The 20,488-nt window shown below is 44.1% G+C and overlaps 1 protein-coding gene and 1 long non-coding RNA gene across 2 annotated transcripts in view; one reads left to right on the top strand and one right to left on the bottom strand.

The window, feature by feature from the left end:
* Positions 1-20,488, top strand: part of GABRR3 (gamma-aminobutyric acid type A receptor subunit rho3) — a 964,887-nt gene that overhangs the window by 893,291 nt on the left and 51,108 nt on the right. The window contains exon 7 of the mRNA XM_078657818.1: positions 14,140-14,336. Within this exon, the coding sequence (XP_078513944.1) occupies positions 14,140-14,336 (197 nt within the window). The remainder of the gene's footprint in view (positions 1-14,139; positions 14,337-20,488) is intronic.
* LOC144773044 (uncharacterized) overlaps positions 14,566-20,488 on the bottom strand; it is a 42,772-nt gene continuing 36,849 nt past the window's right edge. The window contains exons 2-3 of the long non-coding RNA XR_013599908.1: positions 20,139-20,268; positions 14,566-15,234 (exon numbers count right to left, since the gene is read on the bottom strand). This is a non-coding gene — a long non-coding RNA (uncharacterized LOC144773044). The remainder of the gene's footprint in view (positions 15,235-20,138; positions 20,269-20,488) is intronic.

Genomic DNA, 20,488 nt, shown 5'->3' with positions numbered 1-20,488 from the left:
GACATGTAGCAGTCCCCAGCAGGCGGTCTGAGTCCTCAGCCCTCACAGGAAAGGGCAGCAGGTGAAAAATGCCCCTCCTCAGTGGCAGTCAGTGTGGGATTGAGGAAAATTGAATTTTGCCCTGTCATGTGGGCCTACGTGTTCCCCATTATATGTTATATGTGCATGATCGATATGCATATTTACCCCCTATACCGAATAAAGACGCAATTATGGTTGTGTCCAACGTTAATATGCCAGTCATCCAGTCCTCGTGAAAGCAACGAGTATTAGGCCTATGTTGCCAACGTTTTACATTGTGCACGTTAATTCATCGAATTGTCCCCGTTTCTAGGCCTCATAAGGGCCCGGACACCAGATTCAAGCTCCAGTCTCCTGAAATCACTCCGAGGAGCGATGCAGCCCCTCCCGCATCCCTGACCCTTCGCTTACTTTCTGCCAAGCAGCGCGGTGCCCAGCCTGGCCTGCCTGCCTGTCTGCCAAGAATATGTTATGCCTCTAGTTATCAGTTCAGCTCTCCGGCTTCACATTCCTAAGCTAACGAACCGCATAAACATCTTCAGCTATAGTCTAGTCTTCCTGTCTCCATGCAAGAGAATTACTGAATTAATATCCATAGAAGATTCATAGCACACGCAATACACGTAGAAAATATGCATGCACCAGCCCTAGTGTCAAGTAGCCTTTGCCCTGATGACATTTAGATTCTAGCAACATGTTCTCCAAACATCAGATACCAGATATGCTATAGGCACATGTCGTCCTGACATCCCAGACTTTAGTCTCCTCTTCTAGTGCAGAAGTCAGAGCCCCCAGTTCTCCCTAGTTACACGTCATGGCCCGTTTGCGCGCACCAGTAGGTTAAAGGTTCCAGCTGCCCAGGTAGCCCCCTCCATGTATCCACCCATTTATGACATTTCTGTGACGTTTTCGTCACATGTCTACGTGCACGCCCTGTGCACGCCTTCTTTGTACGCCCATGTGTTCTTATCTTACGTTTGTCACTTGTTACGCCTACTGTATTCAATGCAATTGTAATGTTTTCCTATATATACTATGTAATGTTGGTGAGACGTTCCAGCTGCCATTCCATGCCATTCCAGTCCATTGAATGCCACTTTATGGTCTTTAGGCTCGAGCCATCCGATTAAAGCCATTTCTGACTCAGATTCCACGGATCCTGCCTCTTATTTTTTGAGCTATCTGTTTTGATTAATGTATAGAAAAATAGTACCGGTAATTAATTAATTATTTACCACATAAATGGCGCCCGAACAGGAACTGACCTCTTCCCCACGCGCCGGCGATGTAACGCAGGCCCCCTGACCCTTCTACAGCCGTGACTGAACCTCTACCGTGCACGTGCAGATATTTCTGCTTCAAGTCTCCCTCAGGCCCACGGAGGAGACGGAGACTGCGGTCCGGCATCCAGACGAGGCGGTGAGGAAGGCGGTTCGTCCCAACCAGAGCCCAAGCCGAGAGAGCAAGGTCCGAGGTATCCGGAGGCCCACCTGTAACCTGTGTCCGAAGCCCGAGGCGCATGCGTAGTGCGTAGCAGTAACCAGACGTCGTAGCAGTCCAGTCCAGTCCGAGGCCTTCAAGTTTTGCTTCCCGGTGAGTACCGTTGCTGGGGGAGTATCTAGACGGGGTCATTAGTTTGTCTCCGGTCCGATGGGTTTGGGTACGCAGATCCAGTCCGACGTGTCCATCTAGGTGGATACGGTATGACGTGTCTCTTTATGAGACCGGTATGTTCTGTACTGTTTTAGCAGTGCATCCAGTAATTCTAGTAAGTCCGTTCTCGAGAAATTCAAGTATTATGTTTTCAATGTATCAGGTAGTATTCTTTTCGAACTATTATTAATGTGTTCTTAAATGTCGTGGTATGAATGATTGTTTTGCTATTCATTATTGTGTCCATTCTGTATTGTGTTCAAGTTCAAGTTCAAGTACGGCTCAAATATGCCGCTGTTTTCGAAATTACGTCAGATAAAAACCAGAAAAGGGTTACTCGAAGAACCAGTTCCTGTCCCTCCTAGGGACAGTCCTGGACATTTCATGTATCACAAGCATGGCTTAGATGCCATATTGTATCTAGATTTATGGGCTGATTATACCAAGCATCTTGAAGAGAAATATAGATGGCCTGTATCAGGAACATGGGATGCCGAGTGCATCATGCGAGTAGAAGAAGCATTATGGAAAAAGAAAGCCAGACAGTCCCAGAAAGATGCCATTGAGTTATGGCGCAAAGAATCTCATAGAAGAACCGAGAAAGAATTCAGAAAAGCAGAGTTAAGTAGGGAATCTTCAGAAAAAGCCCAAGAAAGGGAATTAATAGAAGAAGGTGAACGAGTTAGAGCAGAACAGTCAGACAGACAGAGAAATGCCCTTATTAAAGGTATGTATCCTCTTCTCGCCGAGGGTTTGCCGAAGGCGACCCCGGAAGCACTCCATAATTTACCGCCGCCCTTGGTTCCGACTAAGCTGCGTCATAAACCGACTGCGGCCGAAATTTTTCTTTCTTCCTATTTAGACGACACTGTCCCAGAATATGCTAACACAGATCCTACTCCGCCAGTCCAAGTTCAAGTCCAGCCTCCTGTTAATGTAATTCCTGTGCCTCCAGTCGTTGGTCCTGTCCATGCGCCAGTTCCCCAGGATCAACCCACATTACGTATCCCTACTATACCAGTCACGTTACCAGCACCCGCACATTCAGTATTAGTTGACGATTCCAGTTCACGAGGGGCAGGGGGAGGTGCTCCTACCACCCCGCCTCAAACAAAGCGACTGACGCTGAGAGATGCAGCGTTACAGCGTACGCCAAAAGTGGCTACGTATGAAGCCCTCAGGAAGTTCCTCACTGATTGTAGATATGATCCAGTGCCAGGCGAAGATCACATGATATTATACTCCGTACGTTTACGACGAGTTGCAAACTTCTTGATCACCATATCAGATATGAAAGAACATTTAGACAGAATATATCATTTTATCCGAACTGGGGAGAACCCAGGAAGTATTAACGAAGCTATGGCACACAGGAAAGTCGAGATTCAAGATATGATTTTGCAATTTCTGATAAATTGTTTAATAAGAGAACAGGACCGTCCTGATAAAAGTCCAGAAGAGATGAAAGTCCTGACAAAATGGAGTGACAATATAGCAGACGGAAAACACAAGACACAAAATAGTATAGAAACCATGTACAGAAAGATCCGTAAAGAAATTATAGGTATACACGAGAAAGAAAAAGCAAGAATAGTAGCAGACAAAGAGAATGATTCTTCAGACGAAGATGTAGATACCGAGAATCCCAGTGGAATAGCGTATGTAGGTAGAACGAGACTTTCCGATAGACACACACGCCTAGATTACAAGAAAGTTTTTCCTCTTCCAGTACCAGAACAGTGTTCTCTTGAACAAGTATTCCAGGCTACTGATAAAGTTCTGAAACTACGAATAGGTTACCATGAACTTAGTACCATGCATGAACAAGAACTAGCCCGATCAGCAGTCCGATGGGTTAGTGATTCTGCCACGTTTCCAGACGAAGTAGTGGCCCAAATGTTTCTGAAACTGCCCCCAGCCGAGCAGCGACTGGTGGGTATGTACATGATCCAGCACCTTATCACTCTGTACGAGAGCCAGCATTCTGATCCAGGTCCCTTATATAATGTATTGAACGAGTTACTCCTAAACAGATGGAAAGGTCTAGGTACCGATCTAATTAGTGTCATTTTAGAACAGCGCCACAAATACAGAACGTTCCTGACTCCGCATTTTGTTCCAATTTCACCTCCGTTCTACATAGACAGACAGAATCCGTTGAGAGAAGTGCATCCAGTTAAGGGAGAGGGAGGTAATCTAGAACGAGTATTTGTTTACACCCCTATCACGAAAATAGAACTACTAGAAATGAAAAAGTTAATACCCTGTCACGATAAAGATCCAGCAGGGTTCCATCGAGAATTAAAAGACATGCTCCGTATGGGAGAATACACGTATCCTGATATCATCAAAATGTTAAAGGTCCTGTTGCCTGCGGGCATATATGAAAAACTTAAAGAAAAAGAATGGGAGGTGGGAGAGAAAAAGATAGATTGGACCGCGTTAGAGACCGAAGATAATGCACGAGTCCCAGGTACTGGTCTTGGGGATAAAGCCAAAGAATTGCCCGAACTGTTAATACAGGTCTTGCCAAGATTACTAGCCACGAAAAAGGAAGATTGGGATGCCATCTCAGCCTGTAAACAGAAACAAGACGAAGACACTAGTGATTTTTATTCCAGATTTGAGAAATGTTTCATTATTAATAGCGGTCTGAAAACAGGTAGTGAGTCATATCCGCATCTTTTAGTTACCAAACTGGTTGAGAATTCTTTACCGCAAGTTAAAAATAGAGTATTGAAAGTCGAAAGTACTTGGCAAGCTAATACCCCATCTCAAATGCTCCAGATGCTACAATATCACCAGAATAGAATCAGGGAAGAGCAAGAACACGAAAGGAGACGTATGAAAGACACGAAAATGAAAGTACTAGTTGCACAGTCTGTTCAACCAGATAGTCAGAAGAGGGGTCCGAATCAGACTAGTCATTCTGCAGCTCCTGTTAAAGGGACCTGCAATTACTGTAAACAGCCAGGTCATTATATAAACGAATGTGCAGTTCTGAAACACAACATAGTTACAGGTAAGACGAAAGAGAGACCACGTCCTCCTAGACAAGAACATGTTCCGCAGAATGTCCAGCCACCGCAGAATGCACAACAGATAGTTACAGTACCGCAGCCTATAGCTGCCACACAACACGTTACACAGCAGATGTACCAGTACGCACAGTCAGATTATCCAGAATATCAGCAGTATTCATGAAACAGCCTAGAGAGGGAGGTTGGCTTGCCTCTCATCGAAGTTCCTGTAGATCAAGAGGGTCCCTATGTACACAGTCAAGTATTAGGGAAAGACAGAAAGTTTCTGATTGATACAGGGGCAAGTAGGACTACCATCAGTCATGACGAGGTTCCAGGGGCTCCACTCTCAGGCTCAAGAAACGTTTCCCTGGGATTTTCAAGAAAGCCTATTGTTAATGAAATATCGAAACCAGTTTCCCTAGAAGTTGGTCCATTGTCCCGAACTACAGACTTGTTACTTACGAAGTCCTGTCCTGAAAATTTACTAGGTATTAAGACATTGAAAGAATTAGGAGCAGTCATATGCTGCTCTCCCGAAGGTGTGAGATTGTTTTTACGTGATTTTAAAGGTCATTATGTGTTACGAGATTTTGATCCAAGATTACTGAATGTACCACAGCATTTATGGGCGCAAGGTCCAACTGATGTAGGTTGTATGCACATTACACCATATCGTGTCACTCTGAAACAAGGTGTTGTATTACCACGAATCCGACAGTACAAATTGCCACCTGAGTCTGTAGCAGCCTTATCGAACATTATTGACAAACTCATTGCTCAGGGAGTGGTTGTAGAAACTGACTCCAATATATGTAATTCCCCTATCATTCCGATTCTTAAACGTACTGATCCAAATGCACCTCCAGTATATCGATTAGTGATTGATCTTCGAGAACTTAATAAATGTATCATACCCCAGTACCCTGTGGTTCCAGATATCTCTTCCCTATTGACAGCCATTGACTCTGAAGCAGAGTTCTTTACAGTTATTGATCTCAAGAACGCATTCTTTAGTGTCCCCATTCACCCAGACAGCCAGTTCCTTTTCGGTTTCTGTTTAAATGGAAGAAGCTATAAATTTACACGAGCTCCTCAAGGTTTCACAGAAAGTCCTAGTATTTACAGTCAAGCACTTAAAAGACAACTAGACAGTATTCACATGCCAACTGACACTGCCCTGCTCCAGTATGTCGATGATCTATTAATTACAGCCCGTACAGAACGTGACTGCGAACGTGCGTCACTTACGGTCCTGTATTTTCTGGCCGAGATGGGGCACAAGGTGTCCCCTTCCAAATTGCAATTCTGTGTCCAGCAAGTGGTATACCTAGGACACTTACTGTCCAAGTGGGGTAGACAGTTGACACCTGACCGTATCCAGTTAATAGCACATCTTCCACAGCCCAAGACCCAGAAGGAGGTACGAGCTTTTATCGGCCTCACTTCTTACTGCAGACAATGGATTCCTCAGTATGCATATCTAGCCAAACCACTGATACAGTTAACGACACAGGAGGCGCCATATCGACTGTCCTCCCTTGGACCCAGGAACATACATTTGTTTTTAATGAATTAAAGAAAGCTTTATGTAATGCACCTGTGTTAGCGACTCCGAACTATAGTAAGCCTTTTACACTTTTTGTCACTGAACGTGATGGTACAGCATTATCTGTCCTCACGCAAGATCAAGCAGGACAACACAAGCCTTGTGCTTATTTTTCTAGCACATTAGATCCAGTAGCCCAGGCTCTGCCTGCGTGCCTCAAGTCAGTTGCAGCCACAGCTCTAGCTATCAGACACAGTGATTCCATAGTGTTAGGACACTCCCTGACAGTACAAGTTCCACACTCCGTGGAAGTTCTTTTAAACCGAACACAGACTCAGCACTTGACAATTGCACGATTAACAGGGTATGAACTGACACTATTTCAGCCACACATAGAAATCAGACGCTGCAACATTTTAAATCCTGCTACACTGTTACCCTCGACTGTTCCAAATCCTGCCACACATGACTGTGTGGAAGTTATTGACATCATGACGAAGCCAAGACAAGACCTGACTGACATTGCATTACCTGATTCCGACCTGACACTTTACGTGGATGGTTCATGTATGAGAACAAGTACAGGAGAACTAGTAGCCGCGTATGCAGTGACTACTGAAACCGAAGTTATAGAAACACACCGTATTGACACCCTGTCTGCTCAAGCAGCAGAGCTCATCGCTCTGACCCAAGCCTGCATACGAGCCAAGAACCTGAAAGTAAACATATATACAGATTCACGTTATGCATTCGGAGTCGTTCACGACTTTGGAGTACTCTGGCAAGAAAGAGGTTTCATGACCTCTCATGGAGCCAAGATTCAGCATGGCCCCCTCATTCAAGCTCTGTTAGAAGCAATACATTTACCGAAAGCCATCGCCATTATGAAGTGCAAAGCACATATGAAAGCTACTGACACTATTTCCCAAGGTAACGATCTGGCAGATCGAACAGCCAAGCTTACAGCCCAGACTCCAGACATTCCAGTTAACACGACAAAGACAGTTATTCCAGATCAGACTACTTGTATGACAGTTAAAGACCCTACACAAGACGTACTAGACATACAGTCACATGCTACTCCCGATGAAATCAAGAAATGGTCTGAACAAGGAGGGGTCCAGACAGATCAGGGATAGTTGACGAAGGGAAAAGCCACATGGTTTCTCCCCGACTCTATGGTTCAAGTCATTATTAATACCGCACATAGTCCAGCACATTTAGGAGAAAAAGCCATGTTAGATAGCATCCAGAATATTTGGTTTAACAAGCATCTACGAGCAGCAGCCAAACAGAAAGTACGTACCTGCATGATATGTTGTCAGTTCAATCCAGGTAAAGGTGTTCCGGTGGAACAAGGTGGATTCCATCCTCCTGACCACCCTTTTGAAGTCCTCCAGATGGATTATATTCAGATGGATCGATGCCGAGGTTTCAAGTATGTCCTCGTAGTTGTATGCGCTTTGTCCAGATGGACAGAAGCATATCCAGTCCCAGATTACACTGCCGCGACCACTGCCAGGCAGTTGGTTCGTGAGTTTTTTCCCCGCTATGGTTTGCCCAGGGTCGTGTATTCAGATAACGGCCAGCCATTCTCATCCGAACTCATGAAACAAGTATCTCTTCTGTTAGGGTACCAGTGGAAGTTCCACTGTGTACGACACCCCGAGGCAGCTGGCCTCGTCGAGAGACATAACCAGACTCTGAAAATCCGCATTGCCAAGGTTTGCGCAGAAAAAGGCGTAGATTGGATGGTAGCACTGCCAGTCGCCCTTTTTTATATGAGAATGGTCGCACACTCCCGTTCAGGTCTGTCCCCTTTTGAGGTTATTTTCGGTCGTCCCCCGAACATGTGGGGTACACCAATGCCCCGTAAAATTACAGATGTTGACAGTAATATGCTGACAGATTACCTGGCTTCCTTGATGTCTGCACTACTCTCTTGTCGTTCACAGGTCGCTGCTGCCTTTCCAGACAACACGCAAGTGAAACCGCACGAGGTCGTTCCCGGTGATTTAGTGTTGATCCGGAATTTTGATCGTTCAAGCCCGCTGGAGCCCCGCTGGAAAGAACCGAAGCTCGTTCTGATGACCACAAGGACTGCGATCAAGGTGGAGGGCCGCAAAGGCTGGATTCATTCCAGTCACGTCAAACGATTTCATGGACTCCGTCCAAAGACTTTTTTCAAAGACTGCCCCGTTCTCAAGGACTGCCCAGATACTGACTCTAAACTTCCCCTGTTAGAGAAAACTCCGCAGCAGGAGTATAAAATAAAGCTCAGGTCTAGCAAGTCAGACAGTTTAATTGTTTAAGTCCCTCTCGGGTGAAGCGGTTAGACAGGTTCCTGACATGTATGAGATAGACCCCCATAGTGAGAGAGTTAGTCGAAACTCTAAGAAAATTCGCTATTGTAAGAATTTACGCAGCCGATGCGTGATCACGTTACTGTTTATGTTATTTCTGAGTCTTATGGTTACATGCATAAGTTATGTTTTACATGTATATTTTCCTCCTATTGATTCACATGTACATTTGTCTTCTAATGATACAGTAGAGCACACCTTTAGTGAACTACCTCCTCACGAGTTATCCTACAGACTTGCCATGCGCAACAATACTTTTATCCGAATGTTACACTATTCACACCAGACTAGCAATGCCACTAATTGTTGGGTGTGTGGTCGACTCCCCCCTTTCCAGACACCGAAGGGAGTTCTGCCACTCTTTCCCTATCCGTTTTCACACAATGGTTCGTGTGGAGCATGGTTTACGATAACGTCATCCACAGACGATAAGTCCCTTTTGAATAGAACATGTTTCCCAGACAAGGAAGGACTTTCCCATAGAACAGGGTTAGATCTAGAAAATGAAGTATATGATTTAGGTAATTATTCATCGAATTTCATGGTTTTGAATGTTCAGTCCAAGACTACTCCAGACTTGCCTGCTATTACAGTCCTACCAGTGAAAGGTGAATTATGTGTCAGAAAGAATGGTTCAGTACATCTAGGACATAGTGATTGTACTACTGTGGTCGAGTATAGTGACAGTGGGAAATCTAATTTCAAAGCCTCACGTCATTCGTATTTTGTGTGTGGTCAGACCGCATATGTTCGTCTGCCCCTCGATTGGGATGGAACATGTTACATTGCCTTCCTACTGCCACCCGTTTTTCTAGCCCCATCCGATTATCACAGAAATACACATCTAGTACACTTTAGACATAGAAGGGAGACTGAGTCCCCAATTGTCGATCAAACTGAAACTGCATTAGAACAGTATCAAGACTTCAATAAAGGTTTCTTTTTCTTCATAGGACCTATCCAGAATAGTAAGCTAATACGTAGGTTAACCAGAACCCTTGAAGCAGTAGTGAATGAGACTACTTCCGCTCTAGGTAACTTAACTGAAGAACAATCTGCTATGAGATTTGTCGTGCTTCAAAATCGTCTCGTCCTTGACGTCATACTGGCCGATAGGGGCGGAGCTTGTAGAGTCATCGGATCTAGTTGCTGCATTTTCATTCCTAATAACGCACCGTCTGTTTATTCAGCTATAACCAGACTTCATAAAATAGCCCATCAGTTACACCAGAATCCAGGCACCTGGACATGGTCCGGTTGGTCCTGGAATATAATATCTGCCTGGGGATGGAAAGTATTGTCATTCCTAGGTATAGTAGTAATGATCATATTCAGTTGTTGTCTATGTTTACAATGTGGCCCTGCGATTTGCGGCTTGTGCGCTACCTCTTGTATTCCTAGTCCTAAGTCCCGTTCCAAGAATATTCGAGACGAGCAAATGATGCTCTATGAACAGATAGATGATATCATGAATATTGATGTTTCCTGAAGGAAACGTAGGGCACAAGGAGGGAATGAGGAAAATTGAATTTTGCCCTGTCATGTGTGCCTACGTGTTCCCCATTATATGTTATATGTGCATGATCGATATGCATATTTACCCCCTATACCAAATAAAGACGCAATTATGGTTGTGTCCAACGTTAATATGCCAGTCATCCAGTCCTCGTGAAAGCAACGAGTATTAGGCCTATGTTGCCAACGTTTTACATTGTGCACGTTAATTCATCGAATTGTCCCCGTTTCTAGGCCTCATAAGGGCCCGGACACCAGATTCAAGCTCCAGTCTCCTGAAATCACTCCGAGGAGCGATGCAGCCCCTCCCGCATCCCTGACCCTTCGCTTACTTTCTGCCAAGCAGCGCGGTGCCCGGCCTGGCCTGCCTGCCTGTCTGCCAAGAATATGTTATGCCTCTAGTTATCAGTTCAGCTCTCCGGCTTCACATTCCTAAGCTAACGAACCGCATAAACATCTTCAGCTATAGTCTAGTCTTCCTGTCTCCATGCAAGAGAATTACTGAATTAATATCCATAGAAGATTCATAGCACACGCAATACACGTAGAAAATATGCATGCACCAGCCCTAGTGTCAAGTAGCCTTTGCCCTGATGACATTTAGATTCTAGCAACATGTTCTCCAAACATCAGATACCAGATATGCTATAGGCACATGTCGTCCTGACATCCCAGACTTTAGTCTCCTCTTCTAGTGCAGAAGTCAGAGCCCCCAGTTCTCCCTAGTTACACGTCATGGCCCGTTTGCGCGCACCAGTAGGTTAAAGGTTCCAGCTGCCCAGGTAGCCCCCTCCATGTATCCACCCATTTATGACATTTCTGTGACGTTTTCGTCACATGTCTACGTGCACGCCCTGTGCACGCCTTCTTTGTACGCCCATGTGTTCTTATCTTACGTTTGTCACTTGTTACGCCTACTGTATTCAATGCAATTGTAATGTTTTCCTATATATACTATGTAATGTTGGTGAGACGTTGCAGCTGCCATTCCATGCCATTCCAGTCCATTGAATGCCACTTTATGGTCTTTAGGCTCGAGCCATCCGATTAAAGCCATTTCTGACTCAGATTCCACGGATCCTGCCTCTTATTTTTTGAGCTATCTGTTTTGATTAATGTATAGAAAAATAGTACCGGTAATTAATTAATTATTTACCACAGGATCACTGTCACTATCTGCTGAGACTTATGCCACTGGAGTTGTAGCTTCGAAGAATTCCCAGATGAGAAGACAGGCCAAGCCATGGGCCTCCGGTTGTCTCTCTCGGGGCCTGCAACTACAGTGTTATCCTGCAGAGTGTGGGCAGTCCACAGCTGCCATTTTAGAGATCCTCTGGGGCCTGGCATAATAAGGTGCACCTGCCACCCGAAGCATAAGGGGGAGCACCGGTGCCCACCAGCGCCGGGACAGAGAGATGCCTAAGCTTGAGTACCATGGGGTCCATCGCAGAAGAAGCAATGTGGGCATATGGAGAGGCTCAGGGTCCGCCTTCCATGTTGCCCGAGAGCAGCTTTTCTCCCTCCGTCCAATAGAGATCACTGGCGTTGATTGCCACTGCTGGCCATGAAACAGAAATCGGGGCAAAAGTCCTCCCCCCAATGTGGGGGTCATATACGAGGATGGATGCTTCCCAAAACCCCGCCAACACCAAGGGTTTCAGCCGCTCACCGCAAGATGTTTGAGAGCTCAGCAAGAACCGTCCACCATCTTGGTCTGGTTGGCTGTCCCCCCCCCCCCCCCCTTTTTTGCTCTTTTATTAACAGCCTTCATGGCAATGGCTTTATGCATCTACAATTTCTGTATAGTAACTTTTGTATTTTTTAAATATTTATTTCAATATTTTCTAACTCTGCCCTAGCACTCACTTATTGAGTCGGCCCTGACTTATTTGACTACATTTTTGATATGTTGTGTGTTGGCTTATCTTGGGACAGATTGCCCCATGAAATTGAGGTTTAACACCATCCAAACCCATCCAATTATGAGCGTATGGTTGAGGTCTCTTTTTGAGTGTAAATATTTAGGGGTTCTGCATGCACAAAAAACCAGGCATTCGGTGCTTATTATATCTCGATGTAAGAGCAACACCCTCTTTCATTAGGTTAAGACAAAAAAATTAACTTCTTTCTGAAGGTCAAAAACAGAAAACCAAGAAATCTGAACCGCACATGAACTGACAGCATTGTTTATAAGAAACTATGCAATAGATACCATTAAGCATTAATGTTTGAAAATATTCCTGTAGCAGATGGGGCATCAGTTCAAAGGTTCCCACTAGCAAAGCACCTGACACTCCACTGGTCCAATCCCTACAGTCCCCCACCTGTCAATGGGACCGACTAATGGAGGATGACCCATTCTGTCACACTCCATATTAGGGTACATGAGGCTATTTCAAATGGACAAGCACCCTGCTAGACATCAGGACACCAGAGCTTGTGACTTGTGCTCACCTGGTAGAGGTATGCCGGATTTTGAGATCACTCCCTTCTTGCCAAGGTTGGTTCAACCTACCTCAGAGCTGCAGCACTGGTGACTACCCTGGAGACTGTGGGACTTGCTGGGTGGGTTCTATGTTGCCTTGGCCCACCGGGCATTTTCGTTGCTTTATACAAGCAAATTCATAAAGCAGGATTTTGTATAAAATAGCATTCAACTGTCCTCATGTGCAGGGAGTGTTCTTCCTCTGCTTTCGGCCACTGATTTGTTTCTGCCTAGGTCCACCATCATTTCTATGACCGTCCCAGTGGTGGACAACCTACCAGTTCAGGGGTTTCTGTCATTGGGGCCAGCCGAGGCCCTGTGATGGGAGAACTGCTATGTCAAGGGTTTCTACCAATAGAAAAAGCTGAGGATCTTCGGGTGGAAACCCTGCAGTCGCTAAGTCTCTAAATGGGGTGGAGAAACAGCGGGTTTGGTTGAATGGAGCATTAACTTTTTTTTTGTCAGATGCACCGCCAAATACCACATGAAACCGCATGTTTCTAAAGTCAAGGGACATTGCATTGGCTTCCTGTGAAAGACCACATTTGGTTTAATATTTCCTGATTATGTTCATGGGCCAATTGAACACTGTTCTTTGTATCTCATCTCCAATAGCCAACAATGCTAAACCTTATAAACTAAGGGCCTGATTCACAAAGGTAAACTAACACTTTTGTATAAATGTAAGATTTTTCTATGGTCTCCACACATAAAAAGATCGGACTGTTGAATCTTTTTGAGTGTGGAGATTCCGCATTCGTAACGATGCCACTAATAATAATAATAATAATAATAATCCACATTTGTATAGCGCACAATCACCCGTTAGGGTCTCTAGGCGCTGGGGGCCGTCGGGAAGATTAAGCAAGCTATTGCCCAGAGTCACATGGTGCTGGGCTAACCTGCCGCCGGAGCCGGGGATCGAACCCTGATCCCCAGATTCCAGCGTCAGTCGCCCTGGCCGCGGCACCACACCTCTAATACCTTCATGAATAGCCAAAAATCGTAAACTTACACATAAGTGTAAGTTTACCTTTGTGAATCAGGCCGTCAGTAGCTCAGACATGGCAAGAGAGGTTTTTCCGTGGCGACTGCTAATATGTGGAATGCTGTCCCATTTGAGATCTGGACTTTCATTGCTATTGCTACCTTATTGCGATTTGTTAAAGCACACTCGTTACAATTTAAGTAATCAACACCAGAAGTGCCTCCATGGTTGAGATTGCGCTGTATAGTTGCTTTCAGTTTGTGAGTCACTGACTGAGTAGTTCAGCATCATGTTATATTTATTGCTGATGGTTACTAACAATCTGTTTTAATCATTTTCTGCAGTGTTGACTAATGTGTTTGACGTGAAAATCTTAGACTATGAACAATTTCATAATTGTTCCTCATTTTACATTTTTACATAAATGTGCTTTCACAGTCTTGAGTTTTGCTATACAATCCAGTATATTTGTTTCGCTTCAAACTGTAGAGAAATTATATGAGAAAAGACTCTTATTTTTACCTATTACTGTATTTATTTGACAGGTATAACCACTGTGCTAACCATGTCAACCATCATCACGGGAGTAAGTGCCTCAATGCCTCAGGTGTCTTACATAAAAGCTGTGGATGTGTACTTATGGACCAGTTTCCTCTTTGTCTTCTTGTCGGTAATTGAGTATGCAGCAGTGAATTATCTCACAACTGTAGAAGAAAGAAAACAACTTAAAAGGAGAGGAAAGGTAATATAAACAAATCCTTCTTTGTCATTTAACCAAAACTTCTATTCCCTTATACATTTCAAGAAACTGTAACAGGAAAATAAGGGTTCTTCTTCCTAACATTCCCTGCTTCTTAATGTATGTCTACTGGGTAGTGATTGCATTCATCCTTAAAAGTGTGCCACCTGCCTTATGAAAATAGAACCACAAAGGCACTATTTATATTAAAAATTTAACCTGACAATGTTGCTCACATGTGAATTCTGCTTTTAATAAAAACATGTATCAGTATTATCCTCTGTGCATTAAAACAATTGTTTCTTAGTTTATGTCAGCTTATACAATTATACAGAAATTACATAGCATGTATTGTCCAAAAAAGCATTTTCCAATAGGCAATTAAAATTCCAAGAAGTTTAAAAACACATTTTTATATAAACAGTTGATACCAATACCAAACCGAATACATATATGTCGACGCCTTTCAGTGGATCCTGCTTTTTATGCACCACCTTCCTCAGGACAATGTTAAAAACACAACAATTTTAGGAGTACTGTTAGCAATTCTTCGGTCAATCTGGGGAACTTGCAATATATTTTATACCCCTCTTTATTTCAGAATTAATCCAGATACAAGTGAGGGACTTTTCACTCTCTGATTGGGTAAAATAGAAGGTGACGTATTTCCTTTTGTCTTACTATTAATACGGTTAAATCAATGGTAAAAGATGTTTGCTATTGTCCTCCTCACTCGATGGTAAGGGTTTCGCTTTGCAGTACGAGGTTGACTCAGATCACCCTTCTTTATTTTCGGGAGTATTCTATTGACTGTCCCAGGATGTTTATCTTTAGTCCAAACCTTGCCCAGCCTCACGATTCTTCCACCGCATTGTAGTTGCAACTCGCAAGAGCGGAACTTCTGCACAAAAATAATATGATTAGGGAAATGCAATGGAAACAAGTTTAAAACCATCATAATTGGAACTCTGTGGGCACTTGCAAGCTTTTGAAATGCTTTAAGCACACTGTTCTGCATTTATTGAACTAGATGTAGAATGCAGAGTGGCGTGCATCATCATTGTAGGAAGGGAAGCCATTTCATTGAAAATTATTTCCATTAACTAAACATATTTAAAAATTAGGAGGCATATCATCAAGGGCTGAAGATATAATTATCGCCGCTTTAGCGTCTGTTTTCGGGCAAAAAGCGGCGATAACTATATTGCATTATTAGCAAGGACATGCTAGCATGTGTTTCCTTGATTCAGCTCCCGTTTTGTTCACACCTCACTTTGAATCTCTAATGCAAAGAAGGCGTGCCTAACAAAACTCCATGGGTAAATATCGCTACCCCAGCTTCGTGATATCATCAACGAGGGGTAGCAATATTTTAAATCCCGTTAACTATGCCTTAACACCCCTTCCTCTTTGCAGTTTTATGTAGGTTCGGTTTTGGGCCAAATTTCATTCGATGGGTACGGCTCCTCTACTCTGCCCCGAGGGCCAGGGTGCGGGTGAACGGGACTCTATCCCGAGAGTTTCAGATTCAGAGAGGTACTCAGCAGGGATGCCCCCTGTCTCCCCTCTTGTTCACGCTTACAATAGAGGTGCTCACCGCCAGGGTCCGACAGAACAATTAAATTCGCGGTTTTACAAGCAGTGCCGCTGACTCGATGCCTGAAAAAATCTCGCTCTACGCAGACGATGTATTACTCTATATAACGGAACCAGAAACCGCGATCCCAGAGCTCTTCCGAGAAATAGAACGTTATGGCAAGATGGCCGGACACAAAATAAACTGGCACAAATCAGTACTCTATGACCCTGGGGGTCGCAATCGATGGGGGATTTTACCAGAAGACCTACTGACAACTACCGAGGGCTTCCAATACCTCGGGATATTCATTACCAGGAGCGAGGCCCTCTCCTTTAGTAGAAACGTAGAACGGATCATACTTAACGCAGTGGCGGATATGAACCGGTGGAGACAGCTCCCGCTGACTCTCCTAGGTAGGGCGGCCATGTATAAAATGGTAACATTGCGAAATTCCTATATGCTCTGCAAAATGAATACTACCCGATACAGGCATCGGTCTTCCGCAGAATCCACGTGGACTTGCGATCCTTCCTCTGGTTAGGTAAGCATGCCAGGGTGGCTCTGTCCACACTCCAGAGACATCAATACAGTGGTGGGATCTCACTTCCTAATCTAGAGGCCTACTACTGGGCAGAACACCTAATGCCAATAAATGACTGGCTCCATGCCCCAGCGGACCATCCGACATACGCACTAGAAAGAGCGAAAATGTCGGCCAAAAACCTACTATGCTTCCTCTATGGCACTCCTGGACGGACCTCCCTCCTCCCGGCCACGTCAGTGACACTGTCCGCGTGGACGAAGGCCAACCGTCGCATGGGATGGGATAAGAAGCCCACACGACAGACGCCATTGTGGCATTGCCAGTGGTTGGCGGAACTCCACAAACTGAGAGGTTTCCAAAGATGGGACGACATTGGCATCTCTACTATAGGGGATGTAATTGCCAAGGGGGAGTTCAAATCGTTTCAGGTCCTTAAGTCAGACTTCGGGCTTCACGACACACAACAATTTAAATATCTACAACTTCGGCACGCCTGGAAGGCCCAAAATATCGCACTTGTAGATATTCCTGAATATGCACCTCTGGAGGGGAGGCTCCTACAGGAGCAGATGCGGGGAAAGGCGGTCTCCCTGACATATAAAACATTAACTAACCATATGCTGGGGGATTTGGCAAAGCTCAGGGCCACTTGGGAGGCGGAGGTGGGAGAGATGGAGGACTTGGACTGGGACACAGTACTGATGCATCCCCGAGCTGGCAATCAAGTCCCGATTGCGACTGATTCAGTTGAATATACTCCATAGAACCTACTATGACAGACAGCGGCTATGCAGAATGGGGAAAGTAGAGGACCCAAGTTGCCTTAGATGCCTTCAGGAAGTTGGGGATTTCTACCACACGATATGGTCTTGCAGTGTCATACAAACATATTGGACCCAGGTGTTCAAAGAATTGGAGGAGGTCCTAGAGGCCCCGATCCCACAAGATCCCAAACTAGCTCTATTGGGCATGACCAACGAGGTAGACCTGACACGTCCCCTTCTTATATTTCTGGTCCTAGCATTGGTAGTGGCGAAAAGGGACATTGCAAAGCACTGGGGAGCGCCAGACCCCCCCGACATGGAGGAATGGAGAAGAGGGCTTGATATCTACATGGCAGCTGAAAGGGTAACCTATAATGCCAGGGGATGTCCCAAAAAATTCCGCAGAGTTTGGTCTAAGTGGAGACGATACCGTGGGCTGGATGGGGGGATGTGAGGGTGGGCTTCCCTGGATGAGTGTAGGAAGGGTGGCCGGGACTACTGGAACAATGGCACTGAGAAGTTGTTACTCAATACTGCACTTGTGGACTGTCGTAAGGTGCCTCCGAGTTGTGACGCAGTTCTGGAAAGGACATATCTGGCACGGGCGGAGGGGGAATGGGTGGGAAGGTGTGGCTGCTGCTGAGTTTTTCTGTATGTAACCTGATGGAAGCAAATAACCTGTGTTTTTATTGTTCATTGGGGGGGGGGGAGTTTTCAGCAAAAGAAAAAACTGCAGATGTTCAGAATGTCCCTTGAAATGCTCAGAACTATATACTGGTTTACACTAAAAGCGCTTGATTGAAAGTTGCCGCCCGACCTCTGGGGTGTGGGCTAAATGGCCGTGTATCCAACTGCTATTGGGGAGAGGCGCTATTTAGGGGCTATTGTTGGGAGTACCTAAGTATTTGTTACTTGATCACTGTGAGTCTGCAATAAAAATACTTTAAAAAAAAACTATGCCTTAACACAGGAATTTAACGTCTGTTAAATTCCTGACTAAGGCATAGCTAACATGGGAGGTGGATTATGGTGATACGACCAGAGGGTCGTATCACCAAGGCTATCTCCATTTTGGGTGCAACATCGCTGGTTTTCCAGCGATGTTGGCCCATTTCTCTGGATATTATCGCCCTGGAGTAACGCGTTGTTAATAACGCGTTACCAGGGCGATAAATTCCTGCGATGGACGGCGATAAATAAACAAGCGCTAAACGCGCTTTGCGATTATTTATCGCCGTCCTAGTAAACATGCCCCATATTTTGCAAAGTGTTCTTCTTTTTATTTTATTTTGTAGGGTATGCAGCAATAGAGAAAAAGGCATACATCGAAAATCCTTGAATATCGTACATTTCCATAACTAAGTTCCCACATTTGAAGACACGCGGATCCAGATGTATGAAGCATTTTACTACTCCCAGTAAAATGCTTTTTTGGCATGTATCAACCCAATTTTGCAGATCGATAACCTATTACCGACTCACAAAATAGGGTTTGAGAGTCTCTATTAGGAAGGGGTGTGTTAAGGTCATCCCTTCCTTATAGCAAGTTGCACTGGTATGTAGGAATGTTTTGCGACTGCAATTGGGGTCACAAAACATTCAGTTACCACCAACTTCATGTTAGTGATTACCCATTCATAAACAAGACGGGGTCCCCAAGGGACCCCATTCCTCTCGTGAATGTGTGCGCCAACATTGTTAAGAGCAGGCAGCTGTTAATTTTCATTTTTGAAATGCAAGGAAAACGAGCTGCATTACAAAAAGAAAAACTTGCTTTATGTAAAAAGCTATCACAGACATGGTGGTCTGCTGACCCGAGCAGGCCACCATCCCTGTGATTGTTGACATTCACAATGGGTCGTAAATTGCGACCTGCTCATGAATATTGATAAGGCAGGCCTATTTGTGACCCACTGTGAATCCTAACAGTGTCTAAAACACTGTTGTACATCTCAGTTTGCGATTTCCTAATAGTAAATCGCTAAAATTCACTATAAGGAAATCGTAAACACGCGATTTCGTACATCTGGCCCCTTATGCACATGTCTAGGAATTTTAAAAATCATGTAGGCAGAGTTAATTTTGTACAATGTTTGGCATATGTCATGCTTTCAAACATTTATCATCTTCTTTGTGTAGCAAGTCTAAATGGTTTGATCTACAAAGGCAAATACATAAACCTTTAAACCATATCTTGCCCAAAGCAACTGCATACGTTCTTACCATTATGGTGGCCATTCATTAATTTTTTCTAAAAACTTGAGAAGAAAGTGTGAATTTTGTAATGTATGTGTATGTATCGCAGATATATAGAGGACTCACTTCTACATGCCTTGCTTAAAGTATGCTTGCAAAACACATTGGACACAATGCGCAGAAGCAGTTATGAAAAAATGTAAAGAGGTATAATATTACTGCAGTTTCTTTTCGTCAAAAAAATGTTTCCCATGTAGCACACTGCTTCTTAGACACCTTCTCAAAATATAGATCTGTCCTACAGTTGTGGCACTATGAGAGAAGTTTGGGTGCATGTTAGCTACGTCTCGGTTCAGCTTGCCGATCAAGGTGAAATAGATGGGTGTGCATGTGGGAAGACAGGTGTGGAATATTTTTAATCGTAAAATGATAATATAAAATAGGATGCAATGTGTGCATTACTATGACTGAGTACACTACACCTCTTACAGAGCAAAGTTACAATTTTGAACTGTGGAACTGTGGGAGCCAAACCCCATTAATCTCCTGAACAATGATTCAGTTATCATAGTTAGGTTACAATGACAAATCAAAAACTATTTTGCAGTTTCAAAAGGTCATTAACACTAACTCATTTCTTAAAGTAAAATAAACTTCCTCAGCAACTGCACTAAGGAGATTAAAAAAAATAGTATGAAACATTTTTAACAGACCATGCTTACCTATATCACAACTTCCAGCGGAAATGCTTCAAAATGGTACACAGAGAACACGATGGAAAGTTTCATTCACAATACAAGCTTTCTATTACTTCAACCTTTTGACGTCACTGCTCTCCGTGTTCTGAGGAAACTGAGGGAAGAGAAAACTTGCAGCCATTTACTGATTAGGAGAGGGAATGAGCAGAAGCAAGATGAGCAGCACACCAGAAACTGCATCCATTTTAATTAAATGGCATCACTTATTTAAATGTGGTATAACTATACTACATTAGTCATTACACTTCTTAATGACAGATTGATATTGTTTTAAGTGCAAAATCATGTGTTCACTTGTTACAGTCGTATGCATC

This window comes from Lissotriton helveticus, chromosome 8 (assembly GCF_964261635.1).
Source record: "Lissotriton helveticus chromosome 8, aLisHel1.1, whole genome shotgun sequence".
NCBI lineage: Eukaryota > Metazoa > Chordata > Amphibia > Caudata > Salamandridae > Lissotriton > Lissotriton helveticus.
Note: the sequence above shows the minus strand (reverse complement) of the source record. Positions and strands in the feature narration are given on the sequence as shown.